Raw genomic sequence first — 23,115 nt, 5'->3', positions numbered from 1 at the left:
CAAAGGCCATCCTTAAGGCAATTACTTTCCCTGATGATGGTGTATTGGTTGAAGGATAATAGACAGCAGATGTATGTTGAAAGAAGAAGGGTTCAGAACAGCTATAAATAAAAGCTTTTTAATTGTGGGAATAGCCAGGCAGTGGAAGAGGATGACAGTAGAGTTCCTGCAGTCTCCATCCTTAAAGGTTTCAAGAAAACTGGGTAAATTCCTCAGCAACCAGATCCAATCTCATAGGTGACTGCTTAGGAAGGGATCAGAACACAGACATTCAGAGGTCCTTTCAAACCTGAATTACCCTATGATCTTGTGTGTCAGTCTCAAGTGTGATTGTACTATAGGTCATAGAGTCTTCTCTGTCCATCATTTGGTAGGTTTTGTTCTCCTCCTAGAAGTTACTTATTGGTAATAATTGCAGTGAAACTTAGCAGCCTGAGGATATGAGATGGCTATATTCTGTAGCATGCCTGAAAGATCTCCCTAGGCTCAGTGACAGCCAGAAAATTAAATAGTTTCTTATATAAATTGCATAGGATTTGTATGGGTGTCAAGAAATATAACACACAAGTTTATCATGTTCAATCGCTTTCTTCCTCAGTATAATTCTTATTAGAATTCTGACTCTAAAAAGCATTAAGTTTATTTTTAATTTTTAGTGTTCTTGAATTTTTTTTTCCTTCTTTGACAGGTGAGAAGAAATTTGTCTGTCCAGAATGTTCAAAACGCTTTATGAGAAGTGACCATCTTGCCAAACACATTAAAACACATCAGAATAAAAAAGGCATTCACTCTAGCAGTACAGTGCTGGCATCAGTAGAAGCAACATCTGATGATACTTTGATTACTGCAGGAGGAACAACACTTATCCTTGCAAATATTCAACAAGGTTCTGTTTCAGGAATAGGAACTGTTAATACATCTGGCACCAGCAATCAGGATATTCTTACCAACACTGAAATACCTTTACAGCTTGTCACAGTTTCGGGAAACGAGACAATGGAGTAAATATTACACAAGATACCTATTAATTGTGGTTATTTTTATACAGTAGTGAGAAGAATATTGTTCCTAAGTTCTTAGATATCTTTTTATTGATGTGCAAAAATTTTTGGATTGACAGTAACTTGGTTATACATGACACTGAAATGCCTTACTTTGTATGATATTCCATAGTATATTAAAATGGTAAAATTGCATGGGTTTTGTAGGTACTTTTGGAATCTAGAAGAGAAGAAATTTTACCAAGTTATATTAAAAAAAAAAAAAAGAATTTAACGATGGAAATGGTAGTCTAACCAAATGCATCAATCCTGTGTGGTTTAGTGTAAAAAAAAATGAGAACATGTTGGTATTTATCTATTGTAAGATAAAAGAAGTTGATGGGTGAAAAGAAATCACATTATGATAAAAGAAATTTTGTAATTTTCTTGATGACTGGAATTTTTATTATGCATAACTGACAAATCAAGTTTCCAAGCAAATGTTACATAGTGTAGGCTTTACTTAGCTCATCAACTTGTCATTTTGAAGCTAATTATTTTAATTAGGTTAACTATGTACAATATTTTAAGCATTACTCTTGTAAGATTTTGCAAACTACATTTTAACATGGAACTCTAGGGATAGTCACCTTTTAAATCCTATTGAAAAGCCATGTTTAAGATTTAATTTGCCAAAATGATGTCTTGTTAATGTTCTTTCAATAACCAAGGTGGGCAATATAACCAATGTTTAAAAAGCTTAAAATATTAAGAAAAATAAATATGTATAGGTTGAAGCATTTGGGTGGTAAGGCAGATGTTATAGTGAAGTATATCCCTTCTTTTGAACATTGGAGGACCAAAAATAAGGTGTATTGCGTCTCAGCAGTGATTTTTATCTAATCTTTTTCCAAAAAAAAAAACATCTGTATGCCAGGGCCTTAAAAGCCATCATGTAAATTACCAGTAAAATATTACATATGCAAATACAAAAGAAAAATCACTTCCATATTGACAGTACTCCCAAACATATGGATATAGTCATAGTGAACTAGGGGGGTTATGAGGTTTTTATTTGTTTGTTGTTTAGTTTTTGGTTAGTCAATCTGCATTGAAATATCAGCCATCTTTCCTTTTTTGCTTCTTCCCTTAAAAATTGTATGTATCCAGTACATTTAACTGATAAACATATATGTTTTTTATTATGCTGAATTTTCTTTTTATTTTTTAATTACTGTTTATATTTTCAATTATAGAAAATGTACAAAATGAAGTTATATAGCCAGTCTGTAAGTGCTATACCATTTTCAAAAAATGTACAACAATAATTACTGCAGTTCACCTATTTACAAACATTTGGAAATCTATTCATTTGTTATTCTTAAAACCACCTCAAATTTAAAGGCTACCTTATTGTACGTTTAAAGTGTATTATAACAGTGTGGTAGTTAATAAAACACTATTTTTTTTTTCTTTTGACTTGAGTTTACTGTGCTTCTTGTTAACTAACAAGGTTCAGTTTCATAATATGTCTTGATAGCCTGAGATGTTGTATTATTTTGCAGTAGATGGTGGGAAGGAGAAACTTGCGTTCTTTCCCTATGGACACAAAGATGGTAATTTTCTACCTCCTCGCTCACAAACCCCCATTTGGATGTGCATGCACACGAATGTGCTGTGTTGGTGTAGTGGGGATGTTTTGCTCTCATGTTGAGCAGGGCATGAAGAATATGTAGGTTCCATCCTATAGGTTGCATTTAAATCCTCTGACATGCTAAGTTTACATGGAGTATTAATAAGGAGCTGTGACTAAGTGAGAACTATGAGATTAAAGAGAGTAATGGTTGCATGTAATGCTCTAATGAAAGTAAAAAGGTTTTATTTGTAAAGTCTTAAGTTTTGGTGTATCAAATGACAGAGGACAGACCAGGATAATTTAGGATAAACCAGGCAAAGTCAACCTAGAAAAATGAGAACTGGAAGTCATATATAGGAAAGATTTTCTGAATTTGCAGTTAGGTGGAAAAAAAATTAATGCAAATCTTTTAGAGATTCAGAGCAACAGGAATTGACAGGTACAGAGAAAAGGGAGTTAAATCAGTATCAGTTTAATTGTCTGTTTTATAAAATGAAAGGATGAAATTGGTTGGGATGAGAGCAGCAGCTTGAGGGAAGACAGTTCTTCTTAGACTTGCAATGTTCCGTGGATGTTGTCAATATACTAACATGCTCTGAATCCACTTCCTTTAGGCAGGTGAATGGGCTTGGTTTTCAAAAGCTGTTGTAGTGTACAGAGCATATTAGCATGTTTCTAATACTTAGGTTCTGTTTCTCATTTCTTAGCCATCAGTAGCTGTATTAGTGCATTATTTTAAGTGGGAGGGAAGCGGGCTATTTCCTTATTCAAACTGCTTTTCACAAGTTTTATGGAATGACACTTTCAGTGATGTTCATCTGTGGATGAAGCTGTTTTGGTGTCAAGGGTTTTGATGTCTCATTGCTGAAGAGCTTTTAAGCTCACTACATCAAGTGGTTACTTTAATTAGTGTTTAGGTAGCAAATTTTATAAAAAGATGTGTTGTTAAGCTTCAGAAGGTAGATGTTTTGGAAGAAACTAACTCTGGAAGTCTCATGGAAAGCCTACAGCTAAAGGGCCTAATGGCTCACAGCCATAGTGTTTGTGTTGTGGGACAGTATTTTCTGAAAGCTCCCTGCTCACCCCCAGGGCACAGATTCACGAGCCCAAGATCTTTGGTGTATCTAGGATTTTTGCTACCTCATGGCCTCTTTTCTGGTCCTCTAGGCATTCATGTGATACCAAGACAAAAGTGTGCATTTTGTAGAATGCTTTTCAAGTCTTCATGGTTTCCTGATAATGGTTGCTTGATGTGCTTCTTGCTGGTACAATCTTATCCTTTTACATACTTATTTTCATGTCAGGCTTCTTGCTTGTATAGTTTCTTGGTAAGGTAGCCTTTTGATCCTTGGTTGGTTTTTATCTCTTACAGTCTTGGGTAGACACTAATTAAGACCTTAAAACTAGGTCTGCAAGGGAGCATGAGTTTGAGAGCATCCTGTGTTACCAATTTCAGTGGTTCAACTTTCAGTAAGTACAAGGCCTGTACATATATTTGCTATGATTTCAGTATTGTGTTAATTCTTGAATGAACTAATGGTTTGATCCTTGCAAGTTGCATTGCAAACTAACACTGATTTTTGCAGAAAACAAGAGCTTTTAATTATTGTTAATTACCAGGTCAAGGAGCAATATGACTAAGGACAATATCATTGTCACTGAAAGACTTGTAAGGAGCCAGATTTCTGGTCAGATTATGTAGACTTTCTTCTGGCAATGGACTCTGCAGAGCACTTTTTTGGACTTGTCTGAAGAACAAATAACAGGCCTTAGTTTTAGGCATTTTGAGCAGCTGGAATTGGGAAGATAAGCCTTGCCAATGGCTTCAGGAAAGCTCTGTTATGTTCTCTCACAAATTGTTCTGGGTGTTGGGGAATGAAGGGATGGAACTAATAATCACCTGTCAAAAATGGTTCTTGGCTTCTTTAAGTGAAGAATTAATTAGCAGCTGTCTGTCTTTCCTACAGATTTTTACCACTACGATTAACACCAGGTGTATAGAGCATGTACTGTAAAGGGCAGAAGATTACATGGCTGACTTAACTAGACAGGAATAATAGCCATTTTGCTCATCAGGAGTACTAGTGGTTGGCATCAGGTTGTTCTGTGCTCTAGTTTCTAAAAGATTGTGTCAAAAGGAAACATTTTTTACAAGCCATTTTACATGTAATTCCTTCTTTCGTCTTGGAACTAAGTTAAAAGAAAACCATTTGTGACTCAAAACAGAATCTCTGTAATTCCAGAGCTCACTTTGGCATCTTGACACTGTACAAGCCTCTGTTTGGACAAGTTGGTACCCTTCTCAAGCCTTATTATTTCAGAGTTCACAGAAGAATGCTATGAAAATTACCTGCAAGGAGATAGCCTTCCTTCCCCAGCTATGCATTCTCTTCTGTCAGAAGACTCAGTTACACAGATTTTGAGCTCAACATGAGATGGACACCACTAGGAAAATATTTAGAGGCACAAGGCAAGATTTAGAATTATTTGTTGCTTGAGCACTGCTGTTCGTACAGTCACCAAATGTTCAAATCTTGACCATGCTTTTGGCGTGCCTACAGCTAAAACAAAATTCACTTCTGTATATATCTTTCAATATAGCCGCATTTTCCACAAAATTTGTTGAAGAACAATATCTTTACAAGGATTATGGTATGACAGATCACCACAGAAAAAACTTTCAAACAGCAAAAATTAGTTGATAAGTGGTATCGCATAATCCAACTCGCCTTTCTCTGTAAAGGTCTTTCAGGCAAGAGTCTTGTGGCCCCTGACAAGAAAAGAACCATCAGAGATGGTTGAGTTGGGTACCAGGCATGGACAAAATATCACTGAAATTTTACATTATCTAAAGGAGCCCCTGATTTTCACATATACTGGGCAACCCACCTACACACATTCTTAAGTTCTATGTTTCTATGGAACCTACTCTATGTAAAGTATCCACAGAATTTTATTTATCATTTATGCACAAACACCACAAATGGCTACTTCATCACAGTTGCTTCCTAACTGGATGATTTTCTTCGATCAGGACATGTTTTGATTTGACAGACAAACACCACAGCATGTAACATGTTGCTATCTGAAGAAAAGACATCCGATTTGCAAGGAAAATCAATGGGATTCTGTTTATGTAATTACCCTGTGATGGAGACATCATGATGATGTTAGATGGGACTGTTCTACATTTACTGCTTAAATTGATTCTTGATTTCTGTCCTCTGTTTAGGCCATTGCACGAATCATCAGTACATCAAGAAAGTAGTAGAATACAAAAGATCTTGCTGCTTCTGCCATTGTGGTTTGGAGACTTTAATTCTGTCAGCCATTCTTCACTCTAGAAGAAGGTACTAGACTGTGATTCTAGTACTCCAAATGGTACTGCTGGAAGGTTTAGTGGTGAAAATTACAGCTCCTGGAGGGGTAGTAGCCATATGTCTTATATTGTTAGCTTGGCTGCAATCTGCACTGGGACCTTCTACTTTTCTGAGCTCCTGCTATTTCTGATTGTACTCCTTGTCTGTTTCAGAGGTGTTGAGCACAAGCTAATCTGGCACAGCTGTGTCCCTTAGTATGTAAACACTGGCTCCCTGTTGGGATCTCAGCTGTAGCCTTGCATAAAGAAACAGGTAATGTTCAAGTGTGGTTGAAGCAGACAGGGCTGTAGGGCAGCCCTCTGCCACACTTCTCAAGAGCAGCATGGGGGAGCAGCATAAGAAGACCTGAGGTATGTGACCTGGTAAAAAGCAGCTTGTGCCAGACACCAAACAAGCAGATAAGAAAAGACTGCTCTTGTGGGCTGGTAGGAAGACTTATGAGCATGAGGACAAAGTGAGGACAGTGGGAAAGAGGTAGGAACAGATGGGTTGGATAAGTGACTTGGGTTGCAGGACACTGTGGAGACACACAATAGTAAGAGTTAATATAGTTTTAGGATCCTAATCCCTGGTGTTCCAGTGAAACCTTCTGGAGTATAGGTTCCAGGCTGGTGTGACTGCAGGCATTTGAGGGGGCTGTTGATGAATTAGACAAGATGCAATAAAGCAAGGAAAGGGGACTCAAAAAAATTACTTGAGAGCTACATAAAGCTTTTTGACAGTCATGATGCTTTTATAACAGCCCTTACTGCTTTTTTGTTCTTTACTGAGCTGTGCACTTCTCTGTCTTGTAATTTTCCTGCTAGGTCATATATTCCATAATCCCAGCAGAAGCCCACATGCTAGACTGAGATTTGCCATAATATGCACTGTTTCTCAAGGACTAATGAAACTTGTACCTGGAAATGTGCACTACTATAGGTGATTTATGATGGAGAAAACCAGATATGTATTGAAGCTTGAACTGTGCTGCTTGAGTCACGTTTTGGCTGAATCCTTTCATTTGGGGTACAAGGATATTGTGTGTATCTTAGGAACTAAATACAGGGGAACAGGCTGGTCCTGTGGTAGTGTCAGGCTTGCTTGTGGCTTCACTTCTGCAGCTTTTTTGCATGTTGGTTTTATTTATTGTCTGAGGAAAAGGTAATTTCTCGGTTGCCCAGCCCCAGAGGCTTTGTTTCCCTGCTGCGGTGAGGGCTGGTCCCCAGGGCCCTGGCAGCTGCCCTGTGACGCTCCAGGCCCCACAGGACGCTGGTGGCGGGCACGGGGCCCACAGCCCTCACAGCTCCCACAGCTCCCATGAGCCCCACAGCTCCCACAGACCCCACAGTCCTCACAGCTCCCACGGGCCCCACAGCCCTCACAGCTCCCACAGCTCCCATGAGCCCCACAGCTCCCACAGACCCCACAGTCCTCACAGCTCCCATGGGCCCCACAGACCCCACAGCCCTCACAGCTCCCACAGCTCCCATGGGCCCCACAGCCCTCACAGCTCCCACAGCTCCTAGAGACCTCAGAGCCCCCACAGCCCCTACAAACCCCACAACCCCCCCAGCTCCCCCAGCCCCCACAAACCCCACGGGCCCCACAGACCTCACAGCCCCCACAGCCCCACAGCTAACGCAGGCCTGTGCATGGACAGCACACAGAGCACAGCTTGAGTAACCTTATGGCTCTTGGGGACCATCCCAAGGGCTGCCCAGGTCCAGCTGAGAAGGACAAGGACAAGCAGGGAGCAGGCATGGGCACACGTGTAACCGTGTGGCATTGGCGGCCTTTGTTTTCAGCGGGGCTTGGCCGGCGTGCTGCCATGCCAGTGAGACATGAGGCAGTGTCATAGGCAGCCATAGGTGTCACAGCCTCGTGTTCCTGACCTACATCCAGAGCTCTGTCTGGGGTTATTTGTACCAAAGATGCCATCTGAGCTCATGGGATTTAATAATAATTCTTCCATGTACATTTGTAGCTGTTTTTACTACATGTAATGTGTCCTAAGCATATAATTATTTAATAGCTTCCAAAGGAGCTATTCAAGTTTGTTCCTGTAAATAACACACCTTTTAAAAATAATATAATTTTATGTTAATATAATTTTATGCCTTTTCTTACATTTCCTTAAAAAAAAAAATTGACCTCCCCAGTCAGTATTTACCTGAAGAATTAAAATAGTTCAATTTTCAGTTGTGATACTACCAATTTTGTAGTTGCTCATCAGGGTTTGGAGGTTCAGGGATTTCCAGCTTCCCTGAAAGTTTTAACAATATTCAGAAGAAGGAGTAGCTATAACAGAATATTTCAACTTCAGGAGGATTGAAGGATGTGGCAAATTTTACAGTTTTCCTGTTCAGTACACATACAATACTGAACACTAGTGAGTGGGAATAATCATGGTCAACTCAAACTTCAGGAGCAGAGTAAGGGAGGCGAGCTGTCACCTTCCAGTGTTAATCTCTCCACCGCCTTCATTTTCAGCCTCCCTTAATACTTGTCTCTTCCGCAGCTCTCCAAATTTCTTAGAAGCCTCTTTGTTCCTCCTGCCTCTTCAAGCAAGAGCAACAGATGTTTCCTGTCTGTTTCTGGAAGGCAGAGAGCTTTGGGGTAGAAATGGTCAAAACTTTGTTCTGTCTTGTTTATGAGTGAGACAGTGGGTGAAAAAACAAACTGACAACTCTGCTCTTGAATGTTGAACATGTGAAAAAGGAGCAGAATTAACTGGCCTGGTGTCACTTCAAGAGATCTTTACATCTGGGAATGTTAAGGTAAAAAAAGCTATTTATGAATTTCTCTTGTCCAGTCATTGAATAGGTTTCAAAATTTAGTCAAGACTGCATTATCCTATCTGTATAATTTCATGCAATAAAGCCTTTACAAGTAGAGAAAAGTCTCACTTCTATGAAAACATATAATTAAGTTTACAAATTCATAAATAATTTATTGCTTATGCACAAGTTATATCTTTTAATTTTGATAAATTTTATGAAAAAATCATAAATGTTTTGCCACATTAAGGCTCGGTTCAGCGTTACACCACAAAATGTAAGTCAGGTGAAACACTTTTTTTATTTTGAGTTAGGGTTCTAAATTTTCTCTCAATGTTCATGACTTTTCTCATACTTTAGAAACAGACTATATTAAAATTGCGTACCAAACATTGCAAGAGTGTAGATTTCAGAACCAAAGCATGTAAGCAGTTGTGAAGGATTACAACAAATTTAAAAAAATTTAATAATTATCTAAGTTATTAAAAAATTAACACCATCCCTCCCCCCCCACTTGGCACGTCAAATATAAACAGTTTGCAATCTGAATGTTTAAGGACTGGTGTGTGCATGTAAAATGTGATTTGTTTTTCAAGTGCAGTGTTCAGTACATATTAGTGATCCCAGCAATTTTAACTGACATTTCTCTTTGAGTATATTTTAACCTGTGCTTAATCTGAGGAACATTTGAAATAGCATAACTGTAAAATGCCACAGAGGCCAGAAGTTTTCTCTTTTCTCATTTAGTTTCTGTTTGACAGCACACTTTTTGATATGTCCATTTAGTGTGTGCAGACGACTTGTGCAGAGCAGGCAAACGAAATATGAATTTACAATCCCAAGACTTCAAAATGTATTTGAAAATAGTGACATAATGTGAGGCTTTGTTGTTTATCATTGCTTGTTAACTTAGATCCCTATTTATTGAAGCATGGAAATTTTGTATATGCTAAGGAAGAAAAATGGAAAGGTCCAAGACAAGTTACAAACAAGTACCTGAGCTAGGAATACAAACTTTCCTGATTCTCTTCAGCCAGGTAAGCATAAATTCTTGCATGAAACTGTTAAACTTTTCAGTTCTATTCTATCTCATTCTTTTCATTTCAAGAAGGATTACAGAAGGCATGCTAATGGCAGTCTTAAACTTCTATATGGATACTTCATTTGATCTCAAGGATTGTGGTGGAATCTTATCCCCCTGGATGTTTAGGAGATGCAGAATTTCATTCAAGGTGTTTATTAATTTGAGACAGCTGCTTTAATGGAAACATCCACCACATTTGGATCAGAAGCACACAGTTTCTGACAGTCATCTCTCTGTCTTAATATTTTATTTCTCTATCTCTTCCCTATTATTTATTTCCCCTAACTTTTTCTCTCTCCCTATTGTAGAAAGTATAAAGAGGATATTGGTTTAGCCTTTCTGAGAAATTTTTAGTTCTTACACATAAAAAACTTTGTACAGTGCATTATGAACTTTTGCTAGACTCCTTTTGATAAAATGTCTGCTGTTACCATCCAAAACTTCACCAAATTCTGGAGCAATTGTCCTTCCATTTTAAAAGATTTTGAACATCAGAATTTGACATGAGCCTGTGACCATATTTGAGGATGTCATGGTTCAAAATTTGGGGTTTGCTCTACTGAAAAACCAAGTGCCATCTGTGAAAAATCAGAATCCATCTCAGGCCAGGCTTGGCTCTCTGAATATTCAGCTGTATAAAATGGCCATTAATTTGAAAATTGTGCCCACCAATGGAAAAAGAAATGGCTTTGACTGTTACAAACATTATGGCTGGAAATCTGTTAAATAAATAAAGATGCATAGAGGAGCAGAGGTGTACTGGTTACAAAGGCAGCCCAAAAACTGTGAGCTAGCAGCTTAGAGATCTGCTAATTACTGTTGCAGAATGGGACTGTTTCTGGAACTCTTCTAAAAACACAATTAAAAGTACAGCAAGCAAATAATAGATTTAGTACTCTTTATGGAAATAGAATATTGCTGAAATGGAGGCTTCTATATCCACACAGAAGAGAATGAAAAATCAGGAAAATACCAAAGGATACAAAAACTTTTAGTTCAGTTTGATGAAAATCATACAAGATTGCTAGGCTTCCCTGACAGAAAGAAGGAAAAAAAGTTTCGATAATGTTATGTGGTTATTAAGAAAGAAAACCAAAAACCCCTATTATATAAGAAATTCAAAATTATAGACAAAAGTACTTTCTTTTTCTATTTTCTTCATCCTGTCTCTATCTTAGATTCAATTATGTTCCGACTTCCTCATACTCAGTTTGGCCTTGCTGGAAAAAAGTTAAATGGCATGGTCAACCCACACATCTATTACAGAGATTAACTTAGACCGGAGTAGAGGCAAATGGAAAAAAAAAAATCTTCTGACTGAACCTGTTTTGAACATAACATAATGGACTTTGAAATAAAAGGTGGAGTTACCTAAAAAATGCTGTTTCTTCCAAGACCACTGATGGAGGGGAATGATTACAGTATAAGAGAAAAAAATGTAACAGCTTTGGTAGCAAAAATGGAGAAAATAAGCTGATAGAAACAAATTGCTATATGAAATAAAAATATTTGGCAAAGAAGCAGAGGAACACAGATTCTGAAAGAGACTTCAAACATCTTACTATCCTTAGAGGCCAATTAAACCTGAATCAGTCAGGAAAGACAGAAAGAGCTTTCTGCAAGCTTAATGAAAATTTGTATCAGGCAAAATAAAACTCTGAGATTATTGTTATATAAGGTGTAAAATGCTAAGAGAAACAAGCTATCTTGGCTAGTAATGATATCAGAGTGGTATTTACATTTAAAACAAAATATTTTGTAAGGTCTTTGAAGTTTTTCTATGTCCATCTGTATGCTAACACAAAATCAGCTCCAGCTGACAAAATATTTTATGTAATGAAGCAAATATGCCCCCAGGTTCCAGCTGCCCAAATCACCATTTGAAGCTATCTGAATAAGAAAAACCAAGAAAATATCTTCAGAAAATTGCTAACTAGCCTAGAGATTGTCTTTCAAATACTTCTAAACACCTTTCTTAGCAACTTGTAAAGACTGGTCGGCTTTTGCTGTTGGTAGTTGATACATTGCTTAGCAAGAGCTGGCTAAAGGATCTCTGTTAAATGTCATTGCTGTACATTATAGTAGAAGGATATAATCACTGCCAAAGACACAGGTTAGAGTAAGGTCAAAAAAATAAATAAAGTTATGTTTCTTGCCCTGTGTCCCCATATCTTGGATCTCCAGCAGTCATTTGGAGGTGTGGCAATTGAAGGCTATTTTACTGGCATTCCACTTTATAAAAAAGAAGCTTAAGTAGGAAACTCATGTTCTCATTTTCTCTATAAGTTTCCCTAAAGCGTCACATACAAAACTTAATTGGAGAGATTTATAACGCAGAGTTAAAATCAATGCTTCTCTAATTTCCACTCTTCAGACATATAATTTTTGCATCTTCACATGAAGCCTATACCAAACCTCTTGTGACTGCCATCTTAGCTCTCTTGAAAGTCAGTTGTGTTCTGGGTTGGTAGATACTACCAGCTCTCTTCTTTCACAGGTGCTCCTGTCATAGTGAAAAGTTTCTGATGGACTCTGAATTTAGCAAAGTTAAGAGGCAAGATCTAAACACCACAAATTACAAAAGGCAAAAGGAACCAGGGAGTAATTTATACTTGATCTAGAAATAAACATCCAAATTATAGTCCATACCTCATTCTTTAGCTTTCTTAAGGGCAGAGAAAAACCTCTGGATATAGGCTCAGTAGAGATTAGTCTTCATCCACAGGGGGGTTTTTTTGTTGTTTCCCATATTTACCTTAATAATTCAATTGCAAAATTTTGAAAGATTTCTGAACCAATTTCTGCATGCTTTAGGGTAATCAATTTTATTCTTCTTTCTCTATATCTGTTGAAGTACTTCCTATGGATATACAATGCTCTAATTGCTTTTCATATAGTACAGTTTTTGATTCCCTTACAAGTAATATATAATTTAAAATATTTTTAAAGATTGAGAATGTAGATATCTATAACTATATACAATTTTAAAAAGTTAGAATTTGAATTAATTTTGTTGCTTTATTTCTGTGTAGTAAAAACTGTTATTCCAATAATTTTTACTTTATTGATAGGGACTCTCAACTCCATGAAAGTTCAGATGTAGGCCCAAGTGCACTTTAGCCTCCTGTTAAGATGTCTGATGATCACTGAAACCTTGTTGTTCCTAATAAATGAGGCAGTTTCTCAAAATAAGTCCTTATCGAGAACATTGAATCAGCTTTCCCCTTTTGACACCTGGCTTGCCTTGTGTAAATACCTCCAGTAAGGTGCACGTCAGTGCCATCCCTCATGGATATTTTCACTGCAGCCCCAAGTGCTTTTTCCATGTGTAAGCATTTGAGAGTACCTTGGTCCTGCAATAAGGTATATCAGCTAATGACTTTGTAATATGTCCTGTCACAAAACAGACATAGCGTGCAGACTATGAATTGACTTTTCATTTGTGAACAGCTGGAGTGCAAGGTGGGTTTAAATGCATGCCACCATGTTATCCTCATGTCTGTACAGTCATTGTAGACCTCCTGCTGCTGAGAGGTTTCTTTCAGAAATGTATTTTACCCCCATCATCTCCCAGATTCACATTATAGAACCTAAATTATGTCCCTGCATTTGACTTACTGACAGATCCCACTTGAACTGTAAACAGTTACAATGGCTGGCCACACACACTACCTGAGGATGTGAAAATACATTTTGAAAAGCAACAAGTAAAGCAACCTTCTTGAAGAATTAATGGCAGCAACAACTTATTTACTGTTCCCCTAATAGGAGGGAACCACAGATGGAGTTGAAGAACAAGTACTCGTTCTTGATACTGTGTCTGGTTATGAGTATGACAAGAAGACACATACAAAATTTTCATAATACTTTTTTGTTTAGTTTAGTGAAATCAAAATAAGGCTTTCTTTTGTTTTTAGACAGAAACTGTAGGATTTTTTCCCATTAATTTGTTTTCACGATGACCAGTAACACATGGCAACAGTACTAAGGCTGTATGTGCTTTTTGTACATTTACCAAAGCAGCAGTTTTCCTACAGAACTAGAATAAAGGCGTTTGTATCCATATATATATGAAAAGTATAGAAAGAGTATATATATAAAACTTGGGTGGCAAGGAATAATTTTGTTCCTGAGATATAAATTTGAAAGGGAAATTCTTAAGGCCTGTTTATAATTTATTTTTATGTTCTCATTAGAATTAAAATACCAAGTGATTGCAAAATATTCAGATCCAGAAGAGATAATTGCTATCTTATTCACCCCTCCAGAATTTCCATGCTTGAATTCAAAGGAAGAAGATCCCATTTTGGGACATTTTTATTTGTTTATTTTACTCTGCAATCTAAACAGTTCACCTTTTCTCTTAGGCCTCATCGCAGAGTTACATAAAGACCATGACACGAAATTCCTCTGGAAAAACAAAAATGCAGAAGACAATGAGTATTTAGTCAAGGGAAGCAAGGGTTAAGGCCTGGGACTACAGAACAGCTGGAATATGTTAGTTTTACAGGAAGTCAGCCTGGAGAGGGAGTGTGAACTGCCAGCAGGTGGCTGGGAATGGCTGGATAAGGAAATGGTAGGACTGGAAGAGCTCTGCCTCTTCCTGAGATGACAAAGCCAATTTCAGCGTGTTTTCCTTGTAACATGGGACTTTTGTCAAAGCCCATTAGAGTAAATCTAGCATTTCTTTAAATATAACAGGCTCTAAATCCAACCATGCTTGTTTTGACAGTTTTTGTTTGCTCTGCCCCTTAAAGCTTTACCTTGTTCTTTCTCAGATGAGGAAGAAAGAGCTGGTTGATTGCTTGACAGACTTCAAAGGGTGAGACACTGATGTGTCCCTTGGAGAAACTGCCTCCAAGTCAAGCAGACACTGTTTTGCTAAGAGAAGCTGCAGCAGACGAGTGTGGGAAGAAGGGTCTGATGGATTTCTCTCCCTTCTGCAGCAAGGAAAGTTATGCTGACAGAGACAGCTGCTCTTACCACAGTGATGCTTTGCTGTGGTTTGCAGTACTGGTCTATGTGCTCCAGAAGTCCAAGTCATAAAATGGGCTTTGCTGTGGGTGGCACTGTACAAACACAAGAAGCTGGCCCTGCTCCAAAGACCTTGCAGTGTAGGTGTAACCAGGAACCAGAAGACCCAATGGAAGTGCAGCTCTGGGAGCATAGCACAGCAGTTTTATCAGCTTTTAACTGACACAGTGGTAAAAGAAAAAAACAAACCCAAACAAATAAACAAAACCCATAAAGAAAGTTGGAAGGACGGATTTGAAGATAACATGATCCTGAACAATTATTTCTGAAAAATCTCCTCTTGAGCATGAAGGGCAGTGTTGCTAAGATATATGTGTTACTATTTGACCATCCAACAGGATGAAGTTTGGCAGAATTAGAAGAAACCAAGATGGTAAGAGCTTGGAGAAGACTTTTATCTATATAGATGGTTGGGAAAAACTTTACCTCATGCACTAAGCAGCAAGGTTCTGTAATTATTGTATGTAGCTATTTGAGAATCTATAGAGCAGTCTAAGTTGAAGATATCTGAATTACGTGCTTGAGGAATCTGCAGGATGGCCGTATTATGACAGGAGACCTTGTGCAAGGTTAACTTGGAGAGAGACAAGGGTGAGGATAGGAACAGCTCTGTTTCAGTCACAATGATATTAAGCTAGTTACCCAGAGAGAGCTGTCAGAGCTGAAACATGCAGATATTAGGGAACTGAAGTACTTTGTGTTGACATGTGTACACTAAAGGGATTTATTTTTGAAGTCAAAAGAGGTAATATCTGGGGCTGGGGGAAACAGTAACCCAAGACAGAGTCCCAAAGAAGTTGCCACATAGGTGTAAGATTAGAGACTTCAGATGCAGACAGAGGAGCACAGGGAAACAAAACACCTGACAGAAATCTGGAAACTGGAGGGCATAATCACAGGAATTCATCCATAGAGTCTCTGCAAAGGCAGGCAAATATTAAAAATAAAATAAAATGTTAAGTCCCAGTCAAGAAAGACCAGTGTCTTTCTGAGTTGACCTCAAAAGTCAGCAACACTCATGAAGAGTGTTGCTGACTTTTGAGGTCAACTCAGGTGATGTACCTCAGAAAAAAAATTAGGCAGAAGAGATGGAAGCAAGTTTAGAAAGTACAAATCAGCATCATACAAAGGTGAGCATATTGAGGGTTGGTGGTGGTTAGGAAAATGTTCTACAGAGAATATAAGAAGGCTTTTTACAGCCTATCTTTTTACAGCCTGTTTACAGAATATCTTAACATTTGAAGGAACAAACTGCAGCCAGAAATCCAATTCTCTCATAAACAAAATACTCATCACTAAAGTGGTCTACTGTATATTGTTACATAGCTATATCCTTGTTGGTAAATTTTGTTGTGCCTTTGTTACTTTTCCAGAGTAGTATGTAAAATGTTCAGAATTTTGCCAAGACTCAGCACTTCCTGATCTTGGTGTTTTGCTAATAATAAATCAATTTTTTCCCAGTTTATATTCTTATAAGTGGACAAAAACAATCACTTCTGAGAATTTACAGAGGTGTTAAATAGAAAATATAGTTGAGAATTAATAGTTGTTTTCATTACAACTAATATTAATTTTTATTCCAAGATGTGTTTAATTGAAGCTATAGCACTGTATTGCAATTAATTGTACTAATCCAGTAGAAGCATTGGGTATCTAATATTTTAAGAAAATGTTTAATACAGATTGCTTTCTAAGAGAAAAACCCAGTGACCTGTTACAAAATAATTTTGGCAAATACAAAGTAATAAACTGCTTGGCACATCTTATCAGGCAAACTACTGCTTTAAACTCATGTGTGGATAATGAAGTCACAGTCTGCATAGGCGCTTTTGTGACAGTAAGATAATAAATACTGACATGGATAAATTGTCATGAGTTGAACAAAAAAAATCCCTGTCAAATTATAATTTTGATGAGGATGGTGCATTCGGTTATAATGAAAACAAATGTGCTGGTGGCTCCTTTCAGCAGTAATTTTGCTGTCCAAGATGACAGAGTTAGTTCTGAGAAACTTTTTAATTGTTTTATCCACCTAATGGCATACTGATCACTTTCATGTCACTGGGCGAGGAAATAATCTTGACAACAAAAGCTAGATTTCATACCAGAGGTACCACTTTTATATTTACTTCTTTATTTGTGGCAGCACAAATGAAAATAGTTGTATAGCATGATGAGTGGCACAGTGAGATCCACATTGTCCACATCTTTGAGCTGGATAGGAGCAGATACAGAGAGTATGTACAGATACTCTGGCATGTGTTTAACACAGAAATGTTTGCAGGACCCCTAATTGTGTGGCTAGCTAAAATATTTTCCTTGTACTGCTCAGAGGGTCTGCAAACGATACCTGGTTTCACTGTAATTCACCAGGATTTCCCCCAGTGTCTCAGCAGGTGTTTGTTGCATTCTTCACTGTCACCTGGCTCCATGACCACTATGGATGCAGCTGGAGTAGTTAGCACTTCCTTCCCAAACTATCAACCTTCCAGAGTTATTCAAGTGGGGAGTAAAAGTGGCTGAATGATGGTGCCACATCAACATTTTGTGTGCTCTTTGAAACAGGAGCAGATCTGCTTGACTATTTGTTTAATAGCTTAATTAGATATGGTTAAATCTTTATTTGGGGGTTGCACTGGGCATTCCTAAGCTCAGTGAATTAAACATGAAAGCAGATCATGTCTGTCTTGGTTTTTTGTGGCAGCACTACATCAAAAAAAGAGCAGTGGCTTGAAGGGTGTAGCCTATTGATTGTGCACCTGAACTGGATTACACTAAACAGATTGAACTAAATCTGTCATTTTAAAAATCAAAGTTATAAATTTGAAACTTACTGGTGGTCATGCTGTTCATAAAAATGATAAGAATCAAATTACTCTAGTTCCAAAAATTAATGTTAAAAATCAAGGTAGCTAAATGGCATGGATTTTTTAATACACTGTATTCTATTTGGAAAACCCAGGAATATATTTTGGATTACATGTATAGAGAAAATTTACTGTTTGGTACCTTATTTCACTGAATTTTTTAAATTAATTTCTCAAAACCACAGATGATTATATTTATTTTTTTTATCTATTTATAGTAATTTTTATTCATTTCTATTTAATTTATATTCATTTAATTTCAAAAAATATGTTTTGCTTATGCTATACCTTTGGTTTTATTAATATCAGAAGATGAAGAGACTGACCAATTTCTTTGTCATTTAGCATGTTACATTGCTACTGAAACTTTTCAACACTGAACATTTCACTGATTCCCTTTTCTCTGCCATCTGTCTGATCTGGCCTCTTTCCAAATAATGCTGCTCTCTCTGTGGATATGGTTGTCCTGGTACAGGAGTTTTCAGTCAGGGTAAGGAAAATTCATGTTTTGTTCACTTGCTTCTTTGATATTGCATATAAATATTGAATGGCCATATACATGTATGGTTTGTAGATTCCAAGATGCATGCTAAAAATACCTGTTTGTCACAAAATTTGACTTGTGCTCTATTTTATTGAAAATCTGACTTTGTTAAAAAATATTTGGTTTTTTGTCTTTATGTTCTCTGTAAATTTGCTTATTTTGACAATTTCTTTATTATGGTACCTGAAGAACGAATATTTTGAAGTTGTCTGGTTAAAAAATGTAAAGTTCCAGATTATACACAGCACTGTTGAAATGTTAAGTATGCATTTTGAAAATAGTTGTCTTATCTTGGAAGTTAATCATGAAATGTCTTAAATCTTAGGAAAGACAGTATATTTTAGAAGCTGAGCACTTAGGCATGTGCCATTTAATGGACATGTCAAGTTGGGCACAAAATAACAAATCTCTTCTTGACCAGATTTATTTAAATTATCTGTTGTGGTCATACATTGCTGTAGGTATTACCTCATATCCAAGGACATCAACAGAGAAATTACATCCCACAGATCTAAGAAAATACAATGCATCATTAACAATAAATATGAGAAAGCATTGTATTTTTACATGCACAGGTGCATTAACTGTTGAAAAGGCACCTTCTTCCCTTCTGCTAGAATCACTTTCATGCTAGTAATTACATAGTGCACTTTCTCATGAGCAATTGTTATAAAACCTACCAGATACTGATGACTTCTTTTAGGAGGAGCATATTACATTGTATTTTGAACTATGTAGATAATCTCTGAACAGTGTTAGAGTTTCTTATTGGAAAATTAACTCTGGGTATACCAGAATGCATTTCACAAGCTTCACTTTTTCTTTAAGAGAGAGAAATGTCTTTAGGCTACCTGTAGTCCTGGTTTCAAGAAGGGATTTTTATCCATTCAACTGAAAGAGGGAACCTTTGGCTTTCAGGATCTATCGCTGTGTCAGTCACTTCCAGCTCTTGTCTAGGATCTTGAAACACTTGTCTTCTCAGGCAGCGAGCTCCAGGGTTAGCACTGAGCCCTGTGCTTGCTGGGACAAGACGTTGGGACTTCAGTCTATGGCTTGAGAATACACATGGAGGGCAGCTGAAAGGTGTCAGCACTATTTAAGTCTCCCCCAGGCCATAACTTCAAGACTTGCATTTCATTTATATAAAGGCCCTTTTCCAGCTCCCTAGCAGTAGAAATGTTGCATTCCCTTACCCTGTTCTGAACTGCAAGTGTGGGAGTAGTGAATGTAAGTATGTCCTCATCTTTTGACCTGTGCTTATACACTGAAAGAATGACTGGCACCTGGCAAAAGGAGAGTCAAGAGTGGCTGAAATCAAGGCAGCCAAGGACAGCAATTTCATTCCAAAGGCAGATAAAATTTATAAATCTGACATGTTAAAAACCTTCCTACTGAGTTTCTACCTTGATAATTCAAAAAGTCTCCCAGGAGAAATAGAAAACATTAGTTTTCTGGGTTTCATCTGGCATTTCAGAAAGTGTATTTTCCACCTCAGTGTAGGTTTCTATAACAGAAAGCTCTTTTTCATCTTTTGGGGGCAACCAATTTCAGCACATAAGGCAATTGGTTTTTAGTTTATTTATAAGTTGACAATTTTTCTAGTGTTGCTGTGAGGTTTTTTATACTATTTGAAAGGTCCCCAGTGATCAGCATTCAATGTAATGATCTGGAATTGTGTCTGGATTCCATTTTGTGCAATTAAGATACTGGTTTACCATATTTTCTTCACTAAGCAGACACTCAGCACTCATAGTGCAGGGTGTAGCTTTACAGCCAGTTATTACTCTGGTAAGCTATCTGAAAAAAAACCTACCAGACTTTAACTTGCATGAAAACAAACATATTCTCATGTAAAAAACCTACCAGACTTTAACTTGCATGAAAACAAACATATTCTCTGAAGAGAAAAGTAAATTCACCAAATTTTGCCCAAAGGCTGGGAAGCAGATGAATTACTGGATAATATTAATACTTTGTTTTTACCGTGAAACAGATGTATGCTGCCAGATCTTTTTCCTGTGGGGAAAAAAAGAACACAAAACAACAGTAAACACACTGACCCTCTCCACATCCCAAACTTTGTATATTAATAGAGTGTGATTGTTTTCAAACTTCAGCCAGCAAATTTGCCATCAGTTCTTGTGAGATGAAAATCAGCTCTTGTATTTAATGAAAGATTCACTGTTATTTAATTATATGAATGTTGTCAGAAAATAGTCTTTCTGACTAGAACATAGAAATTGGATTGTGATGTTAAGTATATTGTTTGTTGCAAATAGTGTTTTTTGGATTAACATTGTTGACCCTGAACCCTGTTTTTGTAGACTCTGTTGCTAAAAATAGACCCATGCATGGAATTTATTTTAAAATATTATGGGGTGTTTTTTTTGTGTGTGTGTGTGTGGTTTTTTGTTTGTTTGGTTTTTGTTTTTTTTTTTTTTTTGAGAGATAGAGATGTTTGGAGAGGGCAAAATCTGGATCATAGTACTTGTAACAAATGAAAAATGTTTGCTATTGCTTGTTGCTTTTGTAGACCCTTAATTTCCACATTAATCTGAGAATTGATTAATCTGTAGCATTGGATATATCTTATTGTTCTATTGTTCCTGGCAGTGTTTAAACCATCATCACTCCAAATGCCAGCTGGGGGAGGACAATTACTGACAGTGATTGCCTCTGCAAACCCAGGTGAATATGCTTGTTCCATGAGGAGTCTATGTATGAGGTGTTCTTGTAGTAGAGATGTGCTGCATAGCAGCTCTAATAATAGCCCCAAGACTGTTGTCTGAATGGTCTTATCTCCCTGTTCTTATCCTTCCCATGCCAGCATCACCACTGTTGGAGCTCTCTGGAGCACAGCTGCAGCATGACCCACCATGTCTCTGCCTCCTCTGTTTGTGGTTGCCCCTTCACGGCAGAGATGTTAATCAGTTTGAGGTGCCTCAGCAAAGCTGGCATACATCCTAAAATCTGGCCATACAACTGAGACCATGGTAAATAATATAACTTTCCATATGAATGGCCCCTTCAAAGCCAGTAGGACCACTGAGAGAGGCTAAAGCTTGACATGTGGGTCAGCAATTTTAGTATGTCTTCCTCTTTTGGAAATGGCTATGTGGATTTGTATTTTCAAATGCTGTGAAAAGGAAGCCCCTCCCACATCTAGAGCCATCCACAAAAATATTCTGGATAGCAAAGACAGCAGAACATGTCAATCATGCTATCCTTGTACTACTCAGACATCTGTGAAAATTTCATGCTTCTGTGAGCAGATTCTCCAAAGGGCTGAATTTGGCTGTGTGTCTTTGAGTGCATACTTCCATTTTTCCTGCTCTGCCTGTCTGTTGTATGTTTTTAGTTGTCCTTGGTATTTGGGGTAAAAAAATAAAAAGCACATATTAAATAAAATGTATAAATAACAGAAGACAGCAGGCTTAAAATGGCAAAAAGCAATAAAAACAGACTAGCTGTAAATGTGGAAATACTGTTCCCAACTCCTAGTGTGTGCAGGAAATGCAGCACATATGGTACATGGAATCACCTGGAGCTAGGCCTCTCTATTGCACCTTGACATAGGAGAGCAGGAACAAAGCAGAGATGCAGATTGTAACCCTTAGTGTCCTGGTGTCTGTTAAGGATCAGCTTAAGCCTGTTCTTGTACTCGGCTTCCAGTTCACAAATATGAGATGTTAAAAATAGAATCATTACTGAATGATCCCTTCTGTACTTAAACACGGATATCAGTGCATTTTTGTTGATCAGAAACCTTCAATATCATTCTTTCTAGTGTGTAGGAAATACATATGAACATAATTGTACCCTTTCTTAGAAAAGTTGGATTTTATTATAATGACACTTCATTTATGATACTCCTTGAAAAAGCTGTTTCTGATATTATGCTTTTTAGTGAGCTTCTCAGTGTTCCTTACAATCATTAATGAATCAGACTTTAGATAACGACAGTGTAGGTATGGCAGCATATCATTATACAGGGGTGTAGAGTGAAGCATAAGGATGTAAATATTTACTACATCTTGCACAGTGTTGAGGAAAAGATAGCTCTAAGGGTAGGATGATATTTTTTACTGTTCATAGTGAACTCATCATAAAAAGAGCCCTTAGAAAATTCAAACATTTCGTAACTTTTGCTCAACATTGGCAAAGAATTTTGTCTGGGAAGCAATAAAATAAAAGTAAAAGAAAAAACCTCAGAATGACTGATATTGAGGATTCATTCTGGGTTTTTAAAAATTTTATTTTCTTGAAAAGACTTCCTTTTTTTCTTTCTTTCTTTGGTTTTTGTGTGGTTGGTTTGGGTTTTGGGTTATTTCTTTGATATTTTTTTACATTTTTCATTTATTTGGAAAAAGAAGGATAAAAATCTTCAGAATGATAGAAAATATTTGCAGATTGATGCCAATCCATGGGATATTATTTGCACAAGTGATTCTCTTTAAACCCCCAAAAGCTGCTACTTCTGTCTCCCTTTCTACTCTAGAAATTTATATCCTTCATTCAGTTTACCACAGATCATCTTGCTACCACTAAGTACATGCCCTGTTATACTAATGCACATGCTTCTCTGCTCAGTTTGTCTGTCAAAATTTAAAGGTTTTTCTGTATGTCATGCATTTCTAGACCAAAATGGGTATTAATTATCAGGCATCAAGTGCTGAAAAGCAAAACATTTTTTACTCTTTTTTTTTTTACAGGGGCATCTTCACTATCACAGGCTGATATAGATTTATATGATTAATTGGAATTTTATGTTTAGAAATAGAGAAGTGCCAAGATTTTAAACTTGTGAGTATAATTACATGTATTTTTAGAA

At 37.2% G+C, this 23,115-nt stretch overlaps 1 protein-coding gene across 2 annotated transcripts in view; it reads left to right on the top strand.

The window, feature by feature from the left end:
• The window catches only part of SP3 (Sp3 transcription factor), a 206,263-nt gene that overhangs the window by 32,214 nt on the left and 150,934 nt on the right, over positions 1-23,115 (top strand). Inside the window, exons 7-9 of one of the 2 annotated variants that reach the window (XR_014956716.1) lie at positions 689-8,755; positions 9,669-18,230; positions 20,898-23,087. Coding sequence is in view for 1 of the 2 variants with exons in the window: in XM_021552472.2 (XP_021408147.1) it covers positions 689-1,005 (317 nt within the window). In the remaining variant the exon portion in view is untranslated. Of the gene's footprint in view, positions 1-688; positions 8,756-9,668; positions 18,231-20,897; positions 23,088-23,115 lie in introns of those variants that run through there. The other variant, XM_021552472.2, reaches the window with a different exon arrangement.

Source organism: Lonchura striata, chromosome 7 (assembly GCF_050655825.1).
Source record: "Lonchura striata isolate lonStrDom1 chromosome 7, ASM5065582v1, whole genome shotgun sequence".
Taxonomy (NCBI): Eukaryota; Metazoa; Chordata; class Aves; order Passeriformes; family Estrildidae; genus Lonchura; species Lonchura striata.
The sequence above is the reverse complement of the archived record's forward strand: the minus strand, read 5'-3'. Positions and strand labels throughout refer to the sequence as shown.